The sequence below is a fragment of the Pseudochaenichthys georgianus genome, chromosome 6 (genome assembly GCF_902827115.2).
Source record: "Pseudochaenichthys georgianus chromosome 6, fPseGeo1.2, whole genome shotgun sequence".
Lineage (NCBI taxonomy): Eukaryota > Metazoa > Chordata > Actinopteri > Perciformes > Channichthyidae > Pseudochaenichthys > Pseudochaenichthys georgianus.
The window spans coordinates 39,443,364-39,467,785 of NC_047508.1; the positions used below are offsets into that span (position 1 = coordinate 39,443,364).

The following is a 24,422-nucleotide window of genomic DNA, read 5'->3' on the forward strand; positions in this document are numbered from 1 at the left end:
ATGCTGCTCTCCAGCCAAGGTAGCCTCGTGAAAGTTGTCGTTAATCTCCGCTGGCCTTACAGGTTAAATAATGGTTAAATGTAAAAAAATATATATCGTTGTAACATAAATGAAAATGTGTTTCTCCTTTTCAGAGGAACAGTACAACGTGGAGACCGGGACCATCGCAGTGGACTTTGGCCGGAGTGACATCTACGAAAAGATCGAGGCGGGGCTGGCTGGGTTAGAGATCGGGGTTCTTGGTGAGTTCTGATTTTTTGTTTTGATTCTTTTCTCTACCAATTTGTACCTTGCACCTCGAAGCTCGTGCTTTTTATTGTTCTTCTTCAGTGAAGTTAACATTCTCCAAGACCCTTTTGTAATGCAGACATGAGAGAGCAACACTGAAGAAGGCAAACATCGCTTCATGATATGTTTACATTCACTTGCCATGTGTTAAAGCGGCATTGTGTTCACAGCAGAAGCCCCCTAGTCCGTAGCATTTAATTCATTTGGTTAAAGGTTGTTGTACCACACAAAGTTTTGCACTTTGGCCTTGTTTTTCTGCTTGGGTAACCTACCTTGAATTTCTCGACATACTGCATCAGCCAAATGAAATCTTACAAACACTTATTTTGGAAACTAACAGTGGTGATATTTTCAAATTCTCTCTAAACAGTGGAGTCATTTGATCACTTTTAAACCCCTGAGATTTAGATTCTTGAAGTGACTTCTTTGTCTCGTTCCGCCCGACAGAAAACCTTGACTAATTTCTGAAGTCTGGTTAAATTATTCTTACGAAACCCACGCGTTATCCGAGCATAAATACCACTTAAGAGACTTGTTTTTAAAGATGCACTTATGTCAGCTGTTGTACTTCTAGACGTCTGCACCCAAGAGTTGACATCATACTTTTTAGTCGAACATTTTAGGAACTCTTTGTTCTTGCCAAATGTGCCCTACTGGTAAGGTGTGGCTGCTGGACTCGGAATGTCTCGTTTGCTTTTGCTTCCACCTTGTGGTTAATCCTGAGCTTTCTTCAGCATCCAAGTTGTTTTGGGAAAGATAGTAAAACTTCTTTTTGTTTTCACCAGTGAACAATGTTGGTGTTTCCTACCCCTACCCCGAGTACTACCTCAATATTCCCGATCTGGACAATGTGAGTTTTAGTTTTATTGTATTACATATCATGTCAAATGGAAATGCTGCTGGTTAAAAGTGCACTTTTTTAAACATGAAAAAAGCAAAAAGAATACCGGTTTTTCTTCGCCTTTACATTCTAGCTACATTTAATGCACTGAATATCCAAATAATGTGCTTCCTTTTATATCTTTTTAAGTTCTTTACTGTTTTAAAGATAGTCTGTGTGAGTGTTAGCTGACTGGTGCTTTCTGTTGCAGTTCATCACAAACATGGTCAACGTCAACATAACCTCAGTCTGCCAGGTGAGTGTTTTCAAGCGTCTCTGCATACTGCTGCTCTCCAGGAAGAATATGTTCAGTTCTGATTTCCAACTACATAATCATATGAACTGTTTTAAAGTTTCCCATGCACACTCACTTTCCTGCTCACTTTTCCCCCTTTTCTTCTCCTCCTCCTCCTCTTCTGCCGTTTCTTCACGGTACCTGCAGTGTCTCAGTTGTTCCCCAAAGAAACGGTGGACTACACCAACGCTGTCTGTGCTTGCCACCCACGCATCTCTCTCTCTGCCCGTCTCTCTCTCTCCTTATAAAGTCTTTATTAAATACAACTCTTTCCTCTCCTTCATGAGTTGCATCATTGTTTTTGTCCGCTGATTCTGAATGAGCCCGTTGTCCTTTCCTCAGATGACCCGCCTGGTGCTGCCCAGGATGTCTGAGAGGTGAGTTCACCGATGGGCCTCCATGTTCTGCGACATGACTGCAGTCAAATAGTTGTTTGTTAAATGAGGGATTGTAACACAAAAGCTACGCAAGACATCTTGAAATTAAACATTTTTCACAATAAAAGTATTTGGAAGGTTACACTTTATATAAAACCAGTAAGAGAATAAGAAACCCTCTCCTAGTCCTTTCCTTCCCTGCATCTCCTCTCCTCCTTTGTTCACAATGCTGACAAGCTTTCAATTCACACAAAGTGCTCTTCCCACCCGATTGGCTGCGCTGCTCCCATGTGACTCCCGGCGGCCAATCGCAGCGCAGCACATTTGGTGCCGTGTGAGACTGGAGCGTCGCCTCCACTACATCACTGCAGCAACAGGCTGCCATGGCAACACACCACACGGCCACTACCACACTTTTTAGTGCGTGTGTGGAACATCACTTTGTGTGTGGTGTGTGTGTGTGTGTGTGTGTGTGTGCTCGATTTGTATAGATGCAGGGTTTCCACTGGCATGGAAAATCTTTCTAAAAGTTTGTGGATTTGAAGAAAAAAAGGACTTCTGAAAATCAGTGTATTGCAAAGGAGGAACTCCATGTACATTTGATTATGACGGCTGTGCTGAAATGGAGGATTTTCAGCAGGCTTTCTTAATTCGAAAATAGTCCCGAAATGATGCACAATTCTGACTGATGCCATCTCGTACAACACTCAATTTGAGTCCTTGCAATGTGTTGCTACTCTTAGCCTTACAATAAAGCAACGTCCCTTGTCCTAAATCCACCTTGTTGTGTTCCTCAGGTCCAAAGGAGTCGTCCTGAACATCTCCTCTGCCAGCGGCATGTACCCCCTCCCTCTGCTCACCGTCTACTCTTCCACAAAGGTATGGAAACCTCTATCCCTTCCTCATGTTGCCTAATGTCAAGGCTGTGACGACAAACAACGTTTTTACAGACTGGTGTTGTTTTAAATGTATCCTCCTTTCGCCGTTTCTGGTGCAGGGCCTTTGTGGATTTCTTCTCTCGTGGCCTTCAGGAAGAGTACAGGCGTCAGGGCGTCATCATCCAGGTGAGATTGAGTTTGGCCAAATGGGATAACCTTCTCCACCTCGTTTTGTTTTTTAGCAAAAGAAAAGGAAGACACTTCCAGTATGTGGCTATTCTTGAGCCCGATGGACGCCAGAAAGAGAACTGCTTAACAAAATGGTTTCTTGCTTACTTTGAGTTACAGGAGAACAAAGCGTACCTTGTTTTATAGAAATGGAATACACCCCGGAAAAAGCATCTAAGATGTGTCCATCTGGTGACCCCTGATTGAATTGCCCCATCTGGTGACCCCTGATTGAATTGCCCCATCTGGTGACCCCCTGATTGAATTGCCTCACATATTTACCTCAAAAGAATCCGCTTGCTCTCAGCCTGAAGTGTAATTCAATCAAAACACATTCATGTAGATGCATTTATACCGCAGAGGTATTTTTGAATTTGATGTTCCACATGAGGCTTGTTTGTTCTGTTTTTAGCTCCTCTGTAGTATTCTCATGTGCCACCTGGTGGTTAAAGTGTGTACAGCAGTTTCACCTCAGCAAACCCTGAGTGTGTTGTCACCTGATAACCCAAAGTCATCACACACACCTACAGGAAATATATTATGTCATTTTAAAAGTGCCTCTTAAACCACCGTTGGTCCCAAATGCCCCTGGTTGAACTTTAGAGTGGACTCTCTCGTTTTTAAGGGCTTTTATCTGAGCTTATCTCACACTTTCCCTTTGTCCTCATGCAGAGTGTGCTGCCCTTCTTCGTGGTGACCAAAATGACTCGCATCAGGAAGCCCACCCTGGACAAACCCACCCCCGACCGCTATGTGCTGGCTGAGCTCGCCACTGTGGGTCTGCAGAGCCAAACCAATGGATATTTCCCTCATGCCGTCATGGTAAGAACTGGAAACCTTTATATTGAAATGCTTAACCTATCCAAGTAAACATTAATGTAGGTGGTTACTTGCACTGTATGTATGTCTTGCACCATAATGCACATACGTGGATTCGCACTTCCAAATTGACATATTTGACATATCCATAATCATGTTTATATTTATACGGTTACTTTAATTTTTATTTCTTACATTTTACGTTTTATTATCCTTGCGTGAACCCTTGCTTTCTGTAGCCCGTTTCACTCTTGTTGTACTTGTTGCTGTGACGAGCAACTTATCTTAGTTATTGTCAGACTTGAAACTAAACTTTCTTGCTCAGTAGTTGATTTATTCCCCATTATTTGATTGATACATTTTATTTCGAACAAAACAAATGTTGCAGTGCGTAGTCATGTAAGAGAAATCGAAACAAAAAAATGACATTTACAACAACAGCATTAGCAACATAAACAGTCCCACATCTCGTGTTCGAAAAGGAGTGAGAAGAAGTATAATTTATTTAATCTCACCCCCTTGTCCCTAAATGATTTATTTATAATCTATAAATCATTATTAATTATTGTTATTAATCTGCTTTACCTGTTGGACATATGTACATGCACATACATATACACACCTACATATATACACACACACATACTAACACACACATAGTCAAACACCCTCCCCATCCCTGTACCTGGAGAAAATAATGTCTCTGTATTTCCTCTTGACCTGGTTAATGTCTGGACATGGCTTTAGCTCCACATGCACACTGTTCCATCGTCTCACGCCACAGGCTGAGATACAACATGTTCTGCTGGTTCCCCATTAGCACTTTAATGTAAAATATATTCAGTTGAAATGCATTTCTAGTGTACATCCAGGATGCTGGGCTTAATAAAACAATTAATATAACACAACAACTTAATAAAAGTGGTTAATACTGTGAAATATTTGACATAGAAGCATTGCTATGCTTTCGATTTGTGATTTGCTAACAACTGAACTTTAGCTGTGGTGCGAATGACCAAACCTTGAACCTATTACGTATAACTTGCTTAACCCTCCTATTGTCTTCGTGTCCCCCCTTACTTTGGTGTTCGAGGTCAAATCTGACCGGTCCTGTTTTAACTGCTATTACATTAACACAACAACCTTTAATCATCAACCAATTTCATTTAACACCCTTTCAAACTGTACATATTGTATCGGACTACTGGTACACATGAAACACTGCAGTAAATATACGAAGAATAGACACTGAACATGTATTGTGTGATCCATGTGGGGGGATGGGCACATAAGGGCGGGGGAACACATCTAGAGTGTGTGTGTTTTATCTGATCCCGATGGTTACTAATTCCTTTTCTTTATGGCGGTCATTTTTGAGCGGGAACACCATGGTTGTTACAAAGTTGACTAAATCATCCAACATTCAATGAAAGTGGTGACCAGCCATTGTATATGTTCAAATGTCTCCTGTGAAGGATATCATAAAGCCTGAATGCAATCAAATGTAAAACAAAAAAGTTACAATTGATGAAAGTAGTAAATCGATCAGATTTGACCCGAACACAACAGGAGGGTTAAAGTGTTTTTTCATGCTTAAAAATGTGTATAATTGATATAAAACCTACATTTTCCAACATGTCCTGTAAAAGCTTTTCATTCATCTTTCCGTTTCCATTTAAAGAGGAAATCCTGAAAGCTGTAGTTTAACCCGCAATCCTTTTTTCTGCTTCCTTCCTCCCAGGGCTGGCTGACCACCAAGCTGGTGCCGATCGACCTGGTCATCTTCTTTGGAGCCAGGATGAACCGCCTGCAGCGCACCGGGTACCTGAACAGGAGGAAGATGAGGGAGCAGAAGAACGGAGACGCTCTGAAGAACGGAGACGCTCTGAAGAACGGGGACGATCTGAAGAACGGGGACGCTCTGAAGAACGGGGACGATCTGAAGAACGGGGACGCTCTGAAGAACGGGGACGCTCTGAAGAACGATTAGGAAGACGGCTGACGAGTCTGTGGACGCCACTCTGTGCTGACCCGGTGCAGCGTTAAGGAGAGATTGTGATTTGTGGATCTGTATGGTGAATCCTCCAGGGTTGCCTGCATTTCACATGTGTGCCTTCAGTAGAATGTGCTCGGCAAAGCGTGTGTAAGACTTTGAACGGTAAACTATTCCCAAAGAAGGCAGAAGTTAAAATGTAATGCTGCTCTTGGCAACGGAGATGAATCCATATTGTCACTGACACTAATGGTGAACATAATACAATTAATGAGGGATTTGTTAACCCTGCTGTTGTAAGCAGTGTAACATGGTGGAGGGCATCTTTTTATATGTATGTATAATTATTTATTTCATATTTGTATGAACGCACTAGCCAAACTCAGACCTTTTTTTAGAGTTTATCTTTCAACCTTGTCCTGTTTACAATTCATTTAGCCATTTTAAAGATGGCCACATCTGCGTTCTGTCAGTTCTCTTGCAATACTGGACTGCCATCACCATGCATCGGCTCTTTCATAATATTGCGTGTTTGCATTATATTTAAAATGTTGCTTTTGTGGTGGGTTGCTGTCACACCAATGTGTCACTTGCTCTAAACCAAAGTCTTTCACAATAACTGCGGCATTAATCCGAAGTGCCTTTTTCTTATGACGTAAATGCTGAATATGGTCAAATTTAATGAGAGGGTGTTGAATGGTTAAAATGTATTATTATGAAAGGATGTAATTCAACTGGTATGATGTGAACTAAACGTTTTGTGCCTTTTTTAATTGAAATGTAAACCTTTAGCCAAAGAAGGAAAACCTCTTGACCGACTCAGTGTAGAGCAAATATCCTTCCAGTTGAAGTAAAACCTAAAGTCTGCATGTTTTACATCATTGGCTACAGTCTGGTTCACATACGAAGACATGCTTGCTTTAGAAACAGGACGACTGCGCCTCTTTACTCAGTTGATGTGTGTGTAAGTGAAAACCCCGTATGAATTGGTCTGACCATTGCCTTAACTAAGCGGTTATGTGAATGCTTTTCCTGTTTGTAACAAGTCTTTTAATATGCTTCTAAATAAAACATAATTTCTACATGTAAAGTGCAGTGGCAACTAATGTGTTCTGCTGTTTGTTAATAAAAGCTCTGGCACAAAGCAAAGGGTTGGGTATTTGTTATTTTGACAAGGAAAGGCAAAGAAAATGTAAAACCTTTTGGTAAATGATCTATTGGAAGGTCTCAATGCTTCCTCTTGAATACCTTATTGCACATGCGTCGGCCCGCAGGATCATTTCTAATTACTATTAGATCTGGCCCGCCGGTATATTGCACGCACACCTTCACTCCATCCTGAGGGTCTCCTCAGCTCAGAGCCTGACCCCAAACATTGATGACCTTGCACCCAAGATGAGATGCCAAGTATCTGGCTTGAACTAGCAAACTAAGTGTACAGTTTCCTTCTGCACTTTCTCTCACGACAACAGGGCATGTTTGGTTTTTTCTTTGAGGGAAATAGTTTTTTTGAAGCTGTTGTTGGCCTGAAAAATATAATCATAAGAAATGACTCTGGAAAAGCTGCAGATAGAGCCATAAGAAATTAATGCAACTGATTATTTAATGTTTAATATTGTTTCTTTAGGCAATATTTTAATCTTTGTTAGTTCCAGGTTTAATATGTGCAATAAGTTCATTTCAATAAGTTCTGCAATAAACATTGAACCAGTCCGGCCCTCCACTAGTACCGATTTTTTTATTTTGTTCCACTGTGTATTTGAGTTTGCCCTGCCTTATTGGATAAGATAAACCTTTATTGACACTTGAAGGAAAATTCAGGAGTTTAAGCAGCAACTGAAGTAAGGGTGAAACACAGGAAAGGACAGACATGTAAGAAATACAAATCATGAATAGAGAGATGTCCTTTATATTACATGTGAAAAAAACAAACAAGTTACTTCTCTTTGATAGATATTCAGAAATCGTTAAAAACCTATCTTGACATTTGAAAATCTTTGGTTTTATAAAATAGATAATCATTTTTAGACACAAACAAATATGAATATTAGTAGAAAGCAATGAACAAAAACAAATTATATTTAATGCGTAAAAGATCATCAGCAATATCTAAAACTACTTTCAAGTGTTGATAAACAAAAGGTGATATCTTTATAATATATGTTTGTCTAGTTTGATGAATCCCTGGCTCGGTTGTTCTATTTAATTTGCTTACTTCTGCCCTTATCCGCAAAAAACATGTTATTTTGCTAAAATAAATGAGAGAAAAAATAAAATAAAAATGTAGCGGAACCTTACTACGCCTCTCTGTTCCGGGTAGGATTTATTTTTTTGTAACACTGTTAAATGGCTGCTTTCAACTGACGTCCTAGCTCATGTGGAGTTTCTCTTCTCTTTATAGGCTTTAGTGTTGCTTTTAGCAGCCTTTCTGGTAAGTAGTTTAAAGATTTGTTTCAACACAAGTTAGCCGGATATTAGTTTTTCATTCTGAAATGTGAAAAGTGTTTATTTTAATAACTATAAGCGGGTTTAGCTAACTAGCATGTTTCTCTCAACCTACCAGTCAGACTAGCTTTTAGCTTCACTAATTAACATAAGTCATGGTATACATTTTGTTTTCGGTTGTTTGTTGTCAACACGCCACTGAAATGCAACTTAAGGTGTTAATTATGAAACAGCATCTCTGCATAATCTCTCAGGTTGAATACCAAGTACATTTTCATATACAACGAAGTTGCTTTGTAATCTTGATGCACGATAATATTCACAGTAGGAGAAAAAAGTACTAAAAAAAGTTATAAAATGTGTAATATATACATTTCAGTTTTTAAATGAGAAAATACCTGTACAGTATTTGAAATAATTCATTTTGAAACATACCAAATGAATAAATAAGACACTTCAGAACATTAAAAAGCAATCAATAAGTCATAGTATTTTGCTGAACCTGTTGCTAGTCAAGTGAACATTCCTTTACAGTAGCATGTATAATGTTCATAATCTAGCAAAAAGTCTTAGTTTGATCAGCAGATATTGGCGAGGCTGGTGTAAAAAAACAACAACATCAAGACGAAAAGCAGATCCATAAAACTACATCGAAGATTGTGCAGTGAAATACAGAATAATGGGAAATAAGACTAATGAATGCCATTATAAAACATAGAGTTTCAATACCTAAAATACTTGAGTTGGCATTACAAAACAGTACAAAACGATATACTCACGAAGCTTTGGATTTTGTATTATGTGTTTATGTTGCTTTGGACAAATCTTGCACAGCACAGGTGTCCTTATCTCGGTTTCATGGAGAATGTGTTTCCATGGTGAGGACATCTTGTCCGTCACTCCCCAGATGTGATTTGATGTCGGATAAACGTCAGCGTGCCAGAGTCCAGGGCTCCTGGGCCAAACAAGCGCCGAAACCCTCTGCTCCAAAGGGTAAGTTAAGAGTTGATGTACATATGTTGTTTTTGTAGTATATGTGACTCCGTCTGTCTGCTCCCGCCTGAATGAGAATAGCAATATACTTGCAATGGTGTCTTCACAGGTCTCACTAAAAAATCTATTAGGAAGCTGCAGCTGATTCAGAACGCCGCTGCTCGAGTCCTCACTGACACTAAGAAAGTGGATCACATCACTCCTGTTCTGAAGTCTTTACACTGGCTTCCTGTGTGTCAAAGAATAGATTTCAAAATACTGCTGCTGGTTTATAAAGCACTGAATGGTTTAGGCCCAAAATACATTTACTGACCTCCTGCTAAATGATGAACCATCCAGATCTCTCAGGTCTTCAGGGACTGGTCAGCTTTCTGTCCCCAGAGTCAGACCTAAACATGGAGAAGCAGCGTTCAGTTATTATGCTCCAAACATCTGGAACAAACTCCCAGAAACCTGCAGGTCCGCTGCAACTCTCACTACTTTTAAATCCAGGCTGAAGACTTTTCTTTTTGTCGCTGCTTTTAATTGAACTATTCATATCTTAGACTGCACTGTAACTTGTATCCATGTACCCGTGTTATTATTTTGTATTATCTTTGCTTGTGTTTTTAAATTCCATTTTATAATATGTTTCTTAATGTCTTTCATTTGTTGTAAAGCACTTTGAATCGCCTTGTGTTGAAAGGTGCTGCATAAATAAACTTCCTCGCCTTGTCTTCAAGACCTGGATGCTGGGTTTTCAGCCCATTCACCTGGCTGGTATGGAGCCGGCATCTTTCTTATATTTAGTTTTTTCTAGTTGCAGTTCCGAACAACCAACAGCCCAAACATGAACACCCAGCCCCTACTTCTTGGGGTTGTGGGCCCCAGAAAACACCTAACACTTTTGAGTTTCATCAGCCCTCCAAGGTAGATGGCCAACACAAAAGTCACCTTTGAGTTTTTGGCCCAAATTGGTCATTTCAGTCGATTAGAACGTTTTTTAACAAAGTGCTTAATCTGTCTCTGTTCTGTCTTTTCTGTCACAGCCAGTTAGAGCTGTCCCGCCAGAGAAGGTGATAGAGTAAGTATACAACCAAATCAAATGTGTCTCTTTCCTACTAATGTTTTTAGTACACCATGCACATGTTGGCTAACACTCGTCATGTTGACAGGCAGGCAGGTATTCATGAGATCAGCGATGGACCATCAGGAGTGTCCATGTGAGTACAGTGTATTTCTATAGTTAAAACATACTTTGTTTAAATCCAATGAATACCAGTGTGATGAATGATATACATCTGTGATTGAGTTTTAAGTCCACTAGATGGCAGTAATCCCTTATTCTGAGCCATCTGTGCTGTTGTCTTTGCTGTAAAGTGTCTCTACTATAGGCTATTTTTATTATATGTACAGCACTTTGGCTCCACCAAAAATCATTTATAAATGTGCTATATAAATAAAACTTGATTTGATTTAAGAAAAAATTGTTAAAGCTCTTGAATGTCATGGCTTCTGCCTCTCCACACATGCAAGAGGGCCATGTTTTTTAAAAGTCTGAATGTGTTGCAACATGTGCTTTACATAAGGCCTACTGAACAACGTTTGATTTACTTTGAGACATCGAGCTTCTGCTTTTGTTAAGATTTAAATACATAAAGCCACCAAAAGAGCGAGGAAGCTTCATGGGTATACAGTAGGAACCTCTCGGTTAATAATCTGTAATACATGTGATGATCGTGGCCCTGATTTATCATGTTTCGAGCAAGTAAAAATAAAAGTGTAAAAGGAGAACACGTACATTTTACAACTAAACTGAAACATAACAAACTACATTAATCACTCTGACAACTATCTTAAACTGAACTAAAACTTTTAAACGATATAACCTTGATATCAGGACTAGGGATTTCTGATTGTGCCCTTTATTATGGACTTTCCAGCACACACTAAATAGACGGTCAAAGTCAACTTTATTGACAATCTTTCAGTTTGTGTGTACAGACAGAGATCGAAATACCGTTTACCACAATCCCGAATACAAAAATAGAAATATATATATATATAAATATGTATATACACAATCAATAGACACACAACAATCAATACATACAAAAATAACAGTCACTTCAATATCTTTGGGAAAAGTACATCAGTGCAAGACTCTCCATAGCAGAGTGTGCGACCTTCTGCTTATTCACATCACTTCTTTGGGTACTACTAAGCCTAAGTGTCATGGTGTTTCCCTCCGTCCAGACTGCGGCTGCTGCCCGGGTTTCTTCCCCCAGAGGAGGCAGACTGGATGTTCAGTAAACTGCTGGCAGAGCTGCCCTGGTCCCAGAAGACCAACTACAGACAGGGTGGGTACAGATAAGGATGAGTAGTAGTGTGTCGGGGGGGGGAATGAGACACTGTGACGCACCCTCAGTGTACACAGGGTTCCCACTGCAGCTGGTGTCATGATGGTTCTAGTTTATTTCAGTGCTGCTGGGCAATAGATCAACATTATATCGTGTTAGATTTTGGATATCGTAATTTTCTCCTGGTTTTAAAGGGCTGCTGTAGACTAAGAAGATGTCACTTTCTCATTTGTATTATTTGTCTTTACCCCCAAAGTCTTTATATCCACATTTCTGAAGATCTTATTGAAACTCTCACTGTGTAAATATTTGATGAAAACACCTACAGCAGAATTATGAGATTCAAGTCAGAATTTTGCTATTTTCAGTGTCATATGTCCTAATCCTCTTCCATTAGAACATTTCAATATTGATATTATTTGGTAAATAATAGCGTGATTTTTGATTTGATTTGATTTGATACACTTTATTAATCCTCGTGGGGAAATTGTTTCTCTGCATTTGACCCATCCTAGTGTTAGGAGCAGTGTGCTGCCATTTTGAACAGCGCCCGGGGAGGAGTGTGGGGAACGGTGCCTTGCTCAGGGACACCTTAGCACTTGGTCTTGCCGGGACTTGAACTGGTGACCTTCCAGTTGCCAAGCCAAGTCCCTATCGACTTCGCCACCGTCGCTATTTGAACTATTCGTCTTTTTAGACGTATTGAAGAAGATCAGAAAGCTACATACCCTCTACATTTCATAAAATATGTTACAACTGGATTTGTTATTGTTTATCCAAGTGATAGTGACAACAACCGCAGACTCTTTGCACGTGTCTAAGTTGTGCAACGGCTTCCTTTCTCAAAACAGTTGCCTGTTCCCTTTAAAAGGAAAGAATATCTCTCCCTTTGCACCCAGACAGACTGTTTACAGCGAGGGTTGATCAGCAGCCAGACTTCTCCTCAGTCAGACGTCCTCTTTCCCTCAGCTGGCTGTCGTCCATCTTGTGTTTTCTCTGCGATAGCGCCTTCGCAGACAAACGGCACGATAAAGAGCGAGATAATCTCCGAACACAGATCATGAAGTTGAGTAATCTCAATCCATCACTCCTGGGACTTTGTCAACAGAGTCCATGTGATGCTTGGGTTAAAGAAGAAGTGGAAAAAGGATGTTAACCCCCTCACCCGTTAACTCTCCTACGTCCTCTGTCACAAGACCTTGACTTTGTTTTTCCGACCGTTACTCACGACTCTAAATTGGATCATTCGATTGACTTTGGCTAATCTCTTCCCCTGATGGCATCTCGTAATGGAAAGAGTAGCGCTTTTGAAAATGGACAAATGATCACACACGGTATTGGCTCTGAATAATTCAGTGCCATAAAAAGAAATGGCTGTTCGGAGCAGTTTGTTTTGGTGGCACTGTGTTAGCGTACCAGAGAGCCGGCCAAAATACACTCATGGCAGAAGATTGGTTCCCGGAGAAAGAGAGAACAACTGAGGAAGACCGAGAGAAGCTGAAGCTTTCCTCGAGTTAGAAATATATTCTGGTGCAGAGGATGGTTGAGCACGTGTGTTACGGCCCGTCCACACTACAGCTTCGACAGCTTCAATCTGCCCGTTCACTTTGAATGGGGTGACGTCACGTTGCCTCGCTTTTTCGCCGAACTGAATTGTGGGTAGCCAGCGCCAGCCAATCAAATCCCGTTTCGCAAAATCTGACCGCTGAAGCCGTAGCCAATCAAACCGCGTCTAAGCTGGGAGAGATATCCCGCCGTTCATTTCTATATTTCAAAAAAAGTCGGAGGAGAAACTAACTATCGCCGTAGCAATCACCCGGTTTTGTATGAGCAGACCCTCTTCACCTCCCGGGATACAAACCGGAGGAACCAGGCATGGAGGGAGGTGGCAGAGACAGTGGGTGAAACTGGTAGGTTTTCGCCTGTTTGGGGAGTTTATATATATATATATATATATATATATTGCTCCCATAAAATCCCCGGGGGTTTTTGCTTTGTATGTCGGGGGCGGGAGATTCATGTGATTGGTTGTTGGTCGCGTTGCTTGAATAAAATCCCCAAGCTCCAGACACGCCCAGCTCCAAGCTTTTTTTGAAGCTGTAGTGTGGACGGGCCGTTACTGCCGGAAAGGAATACATTCAGAAGCAACTTATAGTTGTCATTCGGCAAAAACAAGATGTAGCAAGTGCCTTGACCCAATTACTGATGCACTAAAGAGATGGATTGGACAAAAAGTGTCCACAGCTGCCGTTCTCTTTGAGGCAGACCATTTTCAAAGTGTATTTAAGGCTTTCAGTTGTTGACTTTTTGACTTTCAGGTTCATGGGCTGCGAAGTCAAATGCAATGATAACAACTTGCCCCAAATGTCAATAACATCAAATAAATGGTTTACGGAAAGTCCAGACAAAATCACGCTCTTATATTTATCAGTGGGTCATCTGCTGAAAGTGTAAATGATTTGGCGTACATCCAGACTGCTTCAGAGTAAAGACGGCAGGGAAGTATTTGGCACAACTTCATAATTAACAATTGCACCAAACGCTGTAAAAAGAAAGCCCAAAACATCTTAGTATTTTTTATGCATAGATACACGCTGCACTTTGTTGATGTTATTCATTGTATGTACTTTAAATGGTGTGTCAGTTTCCCTTTCTCATTGTGTAAGACAGAAAAAAAGCATTTCATTGTATTTAAATACACGACAATGAAGTTGGAACTTAACACCCGTTAGTCCTTTTGTAAATTCATCAGTAAATACATTTCAACCATTTTAATCTTGAGATATCACCTTTAAGAGAAGATACCTTTAAGTCTGGATGTCGAGCAATGATACTTTTGAGTACTGACTAAAAGTGTGTGTGTGTGTGTGTGTGTGTGTGTGTGTGTGTGTGTGTGTGTGTGTGTGTGTGTGTGTGTGTGTGTGTGTGTGTGTGTGTGTGTGTGTGTGTGTGTGTGTGTGTGTGTGTGTGTGTGTGTGTGTGTGTGTGTGTGTGTGTGTGTGTGTGTGTGTGTGTGTGTGTGTGTGTGTGTGTGTGTGTGTGTTCCAGGTGAGGGGTACGAGGAGCCCAGGCTGACCTGCTGGTTCGGAGAGTTGCCGTACACGTACGCTCGCTCCACCATGGACGCTAACACACAGGTAGGACGAACTCGTTTCACCTCCAAGGCTCCAAAACAAGCATTGATTTAATTATTCATTTTATTTTTTTATTTCTTCACTTTTTTCGACTTTTACATTTTTCGATTATCGTTTATTTCACTTGTCACTTCAACTGTCTTTTTTCCCAATTTTTTCGATAGTTCTGCCCGTGTCGTTTTTTACCCTTTTTTCGACAGTCTTTTTTTCACTTTTTTTTACTGTTCCGGACTTGTAATTTTTTTAATAATTTTTCCCGCCATAATAATTTGTTTCTAATTTTATTTTTTTCACTGTATTTTTTTATTTATTTGTTAGTTTATTTTCATTATTTCCCTCTTTTTCCTTCTGAACTGTCTTCTATTTCCCTTCTTCCCCCTCTCAGTGGCACCCCTTGCTGTTGACGCTGCGCGGCGCCGTGCAGCAGGCGAGCGGCTGCAGCTTCAACTCTCTGCTCTGTAACTTGTATCGGAACTGCCACGACAGCATCGGCTGGCACAGTGACGATGAGGCCTCGCTGGGCAACAAGCCCACCATCGCCTCCATCAGTCTGGGTGACACGCGAGTGTTCAGCCTCCGCAAACAGCCTGCACCGGTGAGATGATGGCAGACTGACAACAATGGTGTCCATTCTTACACTAGGACTAAGAAGTATTTGTTGTTTTGCTTCTGAACACTGAAAGGCTTGGAATACTTTAACTATGCTGCTCTCACACTTCCTTGTATGATTGTTCGATGTTTTCCTCATCCAACTACCAGTATTCATTAAAGAGTTCTCATATAATACTCCAGGACTCACTTGAAAAATAGATTTTTAATCTCAATGAGACCTATCCTGGTTAAATATAGGTAAAATAAAGAATACTAGTTTTTAGCGTTGTAAATCCTTCAAACACTCTTTTTGATCTTTTGCTGTTTTGTAGAGTTAGTATAGTGGTAACACTTTGCTTATAGACAAAGAGGGTATCCACTGCCTCTACTGCGTGCTACTTAATTAAGAAGAACTGCTGTGCAAAGCTTTTAAAAAGGGTTACAGATTGTAAAACAGCTTCCAATGTGAGGTAGTGAAAAACTGGACACACAGAGAAAGGCTTAAGACAGGTATTGTGTTTACACTCGGCGCAGGATTTATATTCCTGTGTTTAAAAGTTGTCTGTTATTTTTAGAGTTAAAGTATACACTTCTCAGGAGACAGGCTTTCTTTAGTCATGATGTAGAAGAGTTGTAGTAACATTCAGTTGTGAGGATGAGACTTCAAATGAGCTGTTTGTTCGCCCTTTGGCATCACCATGTGTTTTAGTCATGTGACCGACCGTACATTGTACCAAATGTGTGTGTTAATAAACGCTTGATGTTTCATGTGTTAGGAGGAGAACGGCGACTACACCTATGTGGAGAGGATTCGGGTTCCTCTGAGTCACGGGACGCTGCTGCTGATGGACGGAGCCACACAAGATGATTGGCAGGTAGGCTCCACCAATCCAATGCAAGGGCCAATACAGGCAAAATGGCCTCGTATAGAAGCCACTGGATGCATCAGAATCAGGTGGAAATAGAAGACCTCTTTAAAAAGCGGTGTAACTTGTTTTGTTGGTTTTTTTTCCGCTTGCTTTTTCTTTTTCAACTTATAACTTCTAGATAGATGGATAGAATCGAAGGGATGAAACCCTCTCTAATGGTTGCACATGCAGAGCACACAGTGAAATGCATTCTCTGCTGTTAACCCATCCTAGTACCAGGACTCTCGTACCTATATGTTGCTAAAAGGGAAGATAATGAAAATGGTATTTCTCCTATGAGGGTTTTTAGTATGCCAAAATATTAACACAAATATGCAGTTGTCAAAATGTCTTACACACCACATGGACAGGTTCTAAACATCTAAATTGTTGGCAAAAATGACTTTCCTATTGACCATTATAGAATCCCTGGTAAATAATAACAACAACATTTCACTTTGGAAAGTTAATTATTTAAGTAATACTTTTATCTTCTTCGCGAAACCATTACAGAGATAAATGTTAGACTACAAAAAGTAAACTTACATTATCTCATGTAACTTTAGAGATTTACACAGATTCAACAGTTGTCCCTGAAAGGGTGTGTGTGTAAGTGTGTGTATGTGGGTGTGTATGTAAGTGTGTGCGTATGTGGGTAAGTGTGTGTATGTGGGTAAGTGTGTGTGTATGTGGGTAAGTGTGTGTGTATGTGGGTAAATGTGTATATATGGGTAGGTGTGTGTGTATGTGGGCAAGTGTGTGTGTATGTGGGTAAGTGTGTGTATATGTGGGTAAATGTGTGTGTGTGGGGGATCGAGTGCATTGGCTTAACACATGTGAGAGAGAGTAGACCTGTGTTAAGGCTCTCGTGTTCCTCCCCTGAACGACAGGCAGAAAGATGGATGAAGCGAGAATAACAGAGCTTCAGCATGATGACATGATGACATTTGTTTTACAATCAGACATAGCTGCCAGGTTGATAAGAGTGCATGAAGGCAAAAGTCTTTCTGTGTTACAGAGAGCACGAGAGAGTAGCTGGTTTCTGTTGGAGTTGATGGTGACACTTAGTTATAGTATATAGATTTACTTTCATATTGATTTTGTGTTTTCACCGTTTAAAAGATGAAGGCTCCTATACTACTGTGACATTTTCACATGCTTTAATAATTTGTTCTCACACTGGCTTTGCAGACTGTTCACATGCACAGAAAGCTACCTAACACAATTGAGGGAAGGAAAAAGCATAATAGCGCCTCTAGAAACACCACCAGAATAAAATGAAAACATTACGTGTCTCTCAGTTTCACATTACCCACATTGTACGTGTTTTATATAGGGGGGCAATACTACAAGAAACGTGGTCATAGTTTTGACTTTCTATATTTGAGACGATCCTTTATCAATATGTTAAAATCTAGCTGGTCACGCCAAAAAATAAGCGAAAGCAGTTTGGCTGCACCATGTCGGAAACCAGAAACCTTATCACGGAGGTTAGGGGTCAATGTCCAGGCGGCGGGAAATCGCTGCGTGTCTTCAGCTCTCTGGTCCCCGGCTTTCCTGTTTATCTCAAGCTCTAATGAGATAATAAAGTCAATGCTGAAAAAGAAACCTAAGAAAAAAGGAGTAAGATTGTAAAAAAGGGAACAAGGGAACAAGGGGGACTAAATGAAGGGAAAACTACAGAGACCGTGGAAGAGGTTGGAGCTTTCAAATCAAAGAGGGAGAAGGTCACAGGTGTTTTATGGCGACACCTCCAAAGAAACAAAGGTTTCATCTCCTTTTAAAGATCTGGCCGGAGAAAGAAGATCACGTCCATTAATTCTTCCTCTGACACCGCAGCCCTGCTCTGCCTGAGAATACAAGCTCCTGGAGAGGGTCGGAGGTGTGCTGAGTATTACTAAACTAAACATGCCAATCCTGCTGAAGTACTTCTGTGTGTGTGGGTGTGTGTGTGTGTGTGTGTGTGTGTGTGTGTGTGTGTGTGTGTGTGTGTGTGGTGTGTGTGTGTGTGTGTGTGTGTGTGTGTGTGTGTGTGTGTGTGTGTGTGTGTGTGTGTGTGTGTGTGTGTGTGTGTGTGTGTGTGTGTGTGTGTGTGTGTGTGTGTGGTGTGTGTGTGTGTGTGGTGTGTGTGTGTGTGTGTGTGTGTGTGTGTGTGTGTGTGTGTGTGTGTGTGTGTGTGTGATTCTCCTCACGTGCAAAAGGTCAAAATAATAATAACTCATAAATTAGTTTAACTTAGTCTCTGTGCTTTTGTTGAACACATTTGTACTCCACATTAAATGGTAAGAAAATGTTGTCTTCTTTTCACATGTTCTGGTATGAACCAGTTTGAGCCAACCTCTGCCTCTATACACACATCAATGTGTATAGAGTGCAGAGGCTGGCTTAAACATGCTTCTGTTTAGGAAAGTCCTAAAGATGTCATTATTCTTGCGCATTTGTTCCCAATTGAATCCCCTTACATTTGAATTGCCTCCACGAGCACACATTTCATTTTTATGTCCCGCTCACGGTACGCAAAACCAAATGTACAATAATTGCCACAAAACATGACTCCACCATTGAGCGAAAAGGAGCAGGGAGAAGAATAACATCTTATGTGACCCGCCCCTTTCTAAAAAAAACAAATAAATACAAATAGATGGTCTGCCCTTCATCATAATAATAAAAAAAATATATATATATATATTTTTTTTTTTTCACAGCCAAACATAACAGTAACTTAGGATACTAAGAGAAACACACAACAACATTACTTATTTCCCACTTGACGGTTAACGGAAAGAAACAAAACAACACATGTATAAGGAAAAGAAAAGTGCAACACCCTCATCTGAGTCCTACTGGAGAAGAAGGTGGAAAGCGACGCATGATGATGATGATGATAATAATAACAACAACAACAAAAATAACACACGCTACTATAGTGACATCTTTGTGGGGTTGTCTTACCGTTATGTTTTTATTCTTGTGTGAATAAGCTTTTTATATAATCAATGTGATGTCTAAATGTTCCTCTGGATCAACGCTATCTACGCAGATAAGAATATATTTAGTGACACAAAAAAAATATTTATTTGAATGCTTTCAATTGAGTTATGTTTTCATGTTGAGTCAAAATCAGATTGTCCAGATGAACAAAGTACAGCCTGTACTTGTGTCTCATGCGAATCCTTTGTTATGAAATGTTAATTTGATGCCTACTGAACAAAATCCACGAGACTGCTGCACGGTCTCATTCTCTGCTGAGGAAACAAATGGCCTGACGCATTATTCTTCAGCTCCGCACAGGTTGGGTCCACAGAAGCAAACCGCCCATGAGATCAGCATCGGCATCAGTCGAATAGTCAAAATAACTGGATCTGAACTCGTGGGAGAAACGAGGCTTTCTCGAATTCGATGTATCATCTCGAACAATCTATCAACTACTGTCATTAAGGTGTATTCTACATTGAGTGGTGACTTAAGATATTAAGTATTTCAAACTGGAATAAATAGACTAAACCTTTTGCACTGTAGGTTTTATTTTAAATATTTAAATGGTGCTGACCAATAAAAACTAAAGTTCTGTTTGTAAAAACCACAAAGAAAAAAAGCTTAATATTGCTTAGTCAACTGAATCATGTTCGTCTCTCGTAAGGGGAATCTAATAATATATCATTTCTCCACATTTAGAAGATGTTTTTAGATGGCTAGGTTAAGGAAAGGACATCCATATAAATATGATATTAACATCTTAGTTCTATAAGAGAGGGGCAAGAGACGATATATATAAACAACCCTGAGAGAAATGTGTACTGTTTAATTGCGATAATAGAATAGAATCGTTTAATGTCATTATACATGTACAGTGAGATCATAATACATGCTTCTCCTTTCAAGGGTGCCATCAAAACAAAAACAAAACATCACAACATAAGACAACAAAATACACGCAGCATACATACTTAGGAATAAGGAATAAAGTGCAGTAATTATGTCCAGGAGTATACAAATAAAATCTGTAATGTAATAAATAATAATAGTGTGTATTTATAATAATAATAATAATAATAATAATAATAATAATAATAATAATAGTGTGTATTTATAATAATAATAAGTGTGTATTTATAATAATAATAATAATAATAATAGTGTGTATTTATAATAATAATAGTGTGTATTTATAATAATAATAATAATAGTGTGTATTTATAATAATAATAATAATAGTGTGTATTTATAATAATAATAATGATAATAATAATAATAGTGTGTATTTATTATAATAATAATAATAATAATAATAATAATAATAATAGTGTGTATTTATAATAATAATAATAATAATAATAGTGTGTATTTATAATAATAATAATGAAAAAAAAGTGTCTTTGATAATGGGCTATATGAATACAGTTTGATTGATTGGTTATAGGACATGAAAAAGGGAATCCGCATTAATTTGTTCTGAGCCACTACCTCCTAACTGTATATCAATATCTCTGAATGAAAGACGAACACATGCATTGTCACTCAGTAAAACACGTCTTTTGTCTGTGTCCACCAGCATCAAGTGGGTAAAGAGTACCACGACCGAGGGCCGCGCATCAACCTGACCTTCAGAACCATCTTCCCCGAGCCGGAGGGCCGCAGGCCGGGGACCAAGCTGAGAGTCACACCCCACCTACCGTAGATAGCCAGGTACTAAAGGCTGAGGGAACTGTCTAGAAGTTATTCTGCTCAAATACCGATCCTCACAATTCTAGATCGGATGCCGTGCGAACAAGACTTGCATCTCATGAAGGGTGGAGAGATGGCATAGTGTGTGGCCGTCTCTGTCCCTCTCAGTGAGCTTGAATCAACACATTGTAAACACTTCCTGAGTTACTGGATGACTAAGAGTTTAAACAGGATTTGCATAATTGAACTCTAATAACTCTGCAGTCGTGACCAGTGGTTTCCTTGATCAGATATGAGCGTATTCAGGGGAAGCCAAGCAGGTAAATGGATGATAATGAAGGTCTACAGGCTGGTTAAAATGTCAGCTTTGCATAAAACTTTATTTATTTGTTCAGCACAGACGGTTGTTTCTGTTTAAGTTATCTTATCAAATCTTTGGTTAGTTCGCCAGACTTTTAATTCGGACCCAAATGACTCGCTGATGTCTTTGACAAAGTGTCCCACTGCCTGCACAGAAAGTCACTGTTGACCTCAAATGGTAAACACTTCCTGCCTTGTTTATCTTCAGGAGCTTTTGGGCGAGTTGCTATTAAAAGGGAGGAGGAACGAGTAAAATGGGCCACTTAAGGCAATTAAAACTCCATCACCACTGGAATGAGTTAATTGTGCTGTTGAACACGACGTGTCCCTCAAAGAGGTGATTCAGGCTTTCTGTAACCCCTCATGATATTTGAAAGAAGCGCATTTGGTTAGAGTTAATCTAAGCGTTTTTAAGTAGCAAAACATGCATTTTCAACAGAATATCAGTATATACTTGAGTTTTCAGTCATACACAATTTAAAACATGAAAAGATAACAAATAATATACACTGCAGGAAAAGGAAAATGATCTTAAAGTGTCATAATGTTTAAGAGAACACAAATACAGAATATAATGTGACTTTATAATAATAAAGGCAAACTATTGTGTATGAAATGTATACTTAAAGACATGAAACAATGGATAACCAGTCCACATGCACGCCTACAGTAATGTATGCCTTTTAACTCAATAAAGAAGGCTTTGCATATACAGTATGATGTACTACCATCAACCTAGTGGCATGTTAACTACGTAGTAAAAGCACAGAAGACTCCCACAGCCATAAAGGGGTTTTGAACCACCTGAAATAAACATTATAGATTAACGGGAACTACGAGTGTTCTTGGCAAAGTCCCCAACCCAGTTCAAATGTGAAGCGTTAGTCACACATTCATAATTTCCAGTTTGACGTACAGTAAGGGGCTTTTTGTTTTCTGGATAAGTTCCATGTGGATTTCGTTCAAGCATTAAATAACTATTGTAATAAAGAAAGCTAATTAAGTTCCTTTCCAATAGGACATTGTTATGGGAATTCAGTAAAGTACATTTTTAAGGGGGTACATGTTGCTTTAACACAATGCACCTCCTGGTTATTAGTTGCTGCTGTTTTGAAATAAACCATTACTTCTCTGACATTTCTTCTATTGTCCTATATTCCAAAAAGTAGATGTTTGTCAATTCAACATACATTGTTTATATATAATGTTGAATTTCACCTCTGTAATTGTATATGGCACAGGCAAGCGACATATTGTGTTATGAAAGGAAGGTTGTCGTGGAAATGTACAGCATTTGAGCATAATGTTTGCAAAACACAAGGGTCAGTGAAGCTCTTTAAGACCTTTTGTTGTCACTATACACAAAAACATGGGAGAAGGTTTTTAATGAAAAAGAGCGTTTGATTATTATATATTGTGTTGTTTTTAATTCGTGTCCCACAGTGCAGAAATATTTGCAGACGGTGCGACAACCCGCTGCTGCAGATACACGCTTTACAGCATCAGGAGGGATGCGTCCCCAGCTGACCCAGAAAGCCCGCAGGTTCTGGTCCAGGCTCTCGTCACCTCACGCCTAGACTACTGCAACTCCCTCCTGGCTGGTCTCCCTGCCATGTGCCATCCGACCTCTGCAGCTCATCCAGAATGCAGCGGCTCGTCTGGTCTTTCAACCTTCCTACATGTTCCCACCCCACGCCGCCCTCCGGTATCAAGGGTTTCTTTAGGCCAACGCTCCACTTCTCAAAGTGTACTCGTACTGGTGGAAACGATCCATGGGATAGGACTTATTGGAATAAACAGGAACAGAAGGAGCTTTTGGCTCAGGCTTATGAGATAGAAAACAAGCCTATATCAATAAGCAGACACAATCAATTCATTTGTATTAAACAATGTAAGGTTATACTGTACTTACCACCCTGCAACCCTGTACTATTCCCTACTTTTTTGTTCAACATGGGAGGAATTATCTCGCGGAAAAGGCCCATCTACTTTTGCAATGACCAATTATTGTCTGGAACCAGGACACGTTGATAGTATAGAGAAGGAACGGCACAAACCATACGATTATAAAACCTCAAAAGGGTAGATTTAAGTAAACTCCGGTAAGTTCACACACCTTGTTTTGTACACTTTACACTGACGAGGCTTTGTAGATGACACGAGTACATTCAGCACTAAACCATGAACAGCAAACTTCCTGATCATCACCTGACTTACTTTGGTCTTCTGAAGTCTGACGTGCCCAACATAATCTTTTCCCGAAATCCACACAATAAGAATCATAAACCCAACACCCACTCCGCATTAGGACTGAGTCAAGCGGCTTGTTAGCGTGTGAGTGTGATGGGGGCATCGTGTGCGAGCGTGCGGGTAAGTGAGGACGCCGCCCGCAGTGTGTGCAGCAGTAACAAGGTTGTAGCACTTTGTTGTTGCAGTGGAGGAGAGAAATGAGCCACGCTGTTGCCTGGCCCTTCACTGGCTCCTTGATGCGGGCCCTCCTGAGGCTCAGATTGGGACATTTTGTACCGGAAGAGAACGCCACAACCAATGATTCGCTCCGTACTGAACATTTAATTTGATTCGGGACATCGCCTTATGTTCAAGACATCGGGGCTTTTGCTTTTATGGGCAAAATGCTCTGTTGCAAATTGGCACCTGCTCACTAATGCAGGTTGTTCTGGTGGATGCAGTGTGGAGACTCATACTCAGAACAATTTAAGTGGAAATAGGAAGAAAAAAAACCCAAAATGTCCTGTAAAATCTGGTTGTTAATTGTGAACTAGCCTTAATTGTTCCTCAAACGAGACACAGTGATTGAAAACATTTTTTTTTTTTTAACCAAATGTAAAGGTCCACTATTTATACTGTTTTTCATCAATATATGACAGCTCTCAGATACAAAACATCTCTCTGAACACCAAACAGATCATTGCAGCATTACCCATAATCCCCCTCTGTTCAGCCCTGTTTCCAAAGGGGGGGGGGGGTTACCTTGTTGCTGATTGGCTAATGGTTACACAAGACAAAACATCGTTATGACATCATAAAGTGGCGGAAAATCTGATCAGCTCATTTTCAGACAGGGGTTTTATAGAAATGGATCAAAACGAGAGTAGTAATCTTTGTGAGTCCTCTTTCCACAAGAGGGGACAACATGTTTGACTGTAGAGGGAGGAGATCAGAGAAGAGGGTGACACATGTGATGTGAGAGAGGAGGCAATAGTGCCAG

General features: G+C 40.0%; 2 protein-coding genes across 5 annotated transcripts; both read left to right on the forward strand.

Moving 5' to 3' along the window:
- Positions 1-6,892, forward strand: LOC117448520 (very-long-chain 3-oxoacyl-CoA reductase-A-like). Its single transcript, XM_071203415.1, has 9 exons — positions 1-19; positions 135-242; positions 1,074-1,138; positions 1,380-1,424; positions 1,806-1,840; positions 2,638-2,714; positions 2,834-2,904; positions 3,619-3,768; positions 5,507-6,892. Exons 1-9 carry the CDS (start codon positions 1-3, stop codon positions 5,753-5,755), a joined length of 819 nt encoding a protein of 272 aa, XP_071059516.1. The 3' UTR covers positions 5,756-6,892.
- Positions 6,893-8,098: 1,206 nt separating this feature from the next.
- On the forward strand, positions 8,099-22,725 carry alkbh3 (alkB homolog 3, alpha-ketoglutarate dependent dioxygenase). 4 transcript variants are annotated; one of them, XM_034085286.2, is made up of 11 exons: positions 8,099-8,189; positions 9,038-9,196; positions 9,996-10,105; positions 10,225-10,259; positions 10,351-10,398; positions 11,432-11,535; positions 14,584-14,672; positions 15,055-15,264; positions 16,037-16,135; positions 20,721-20,854; positions 22,637-22,725. In XM_034085286.2, exons 2-10 carry the CDS (start codon positions 9,079-9,081, stop codon positions 20,844-20,846), a joined length of 939 nt encoding a protein of 312 aa, XP_033941177.1. In that variant the 5' UTR covers positions 8,099-8,189; positions 9,038-9,078; the 3' UTR covers positions 20,847-20,854; positions 22,637-22,725. The 4 variants fall into 4 exon arrangements, with proteins under 4 accessions (XP_033941177.1, XP_033941175.1, XP_033941176.1 ...); XM_034085284.2 differs by lacking the exon at positions 22,637-22,725 and having other exon boundaries at positions 20,721-22,330; XM_034085285.1 differs by lacking the exon at positions 22,637-22,725 and having other exon boundaries at positions 8,108-8,189; positions 9,043-9,196; positions 20,721-22,330.
- The last annotated feature ends 1,697 nt before the right edge of the window (positions 22,726-24,422 follow it).

Excerpts from the sequence above, each read along its gene's own strand:
- LOC117448520 (XM_071203415.1), top strand. Across the intron at positions 2,905-3,618 it reads GTCAGGGCGTCATCATCCAG|AGTGTGCTGCCCTTCTTCGT; the intron begins GTGAGATTGAGT and ends GTCCTCATGCAG. Across the intron at positions 3,769-5,506 it reads ATTTCCCTCATGCCGTCATG|GGCTGGCTGACCACCAAGCT; the intron begins GTAAGAACTGGA and ends CCTTCCTCCCAG.
- alkbh3 (XM_034085286.2), top strand. The coding sequence starts at position 9,079 with ATGGTGAGGACATCTTGTCCGTCACTCCCCAGATGTGATTTGATGTCG. Across the intron at positions 9,197-9,995 it reads GAAACCCTCTGCTCCAAAGG|TTGCAGTTCCGAACAACCAA; the intron begins GTAAGTTAAGAG and ends AGTTTTTTCTAG. Across the intron at positions 14,673-15,054 it reads CCATGGACGCTAACACACAG|TGGCACCCCTTGCTGTTGAC; the intron begins GTAGGACGAACT and ends TCCCCCTCTCAG.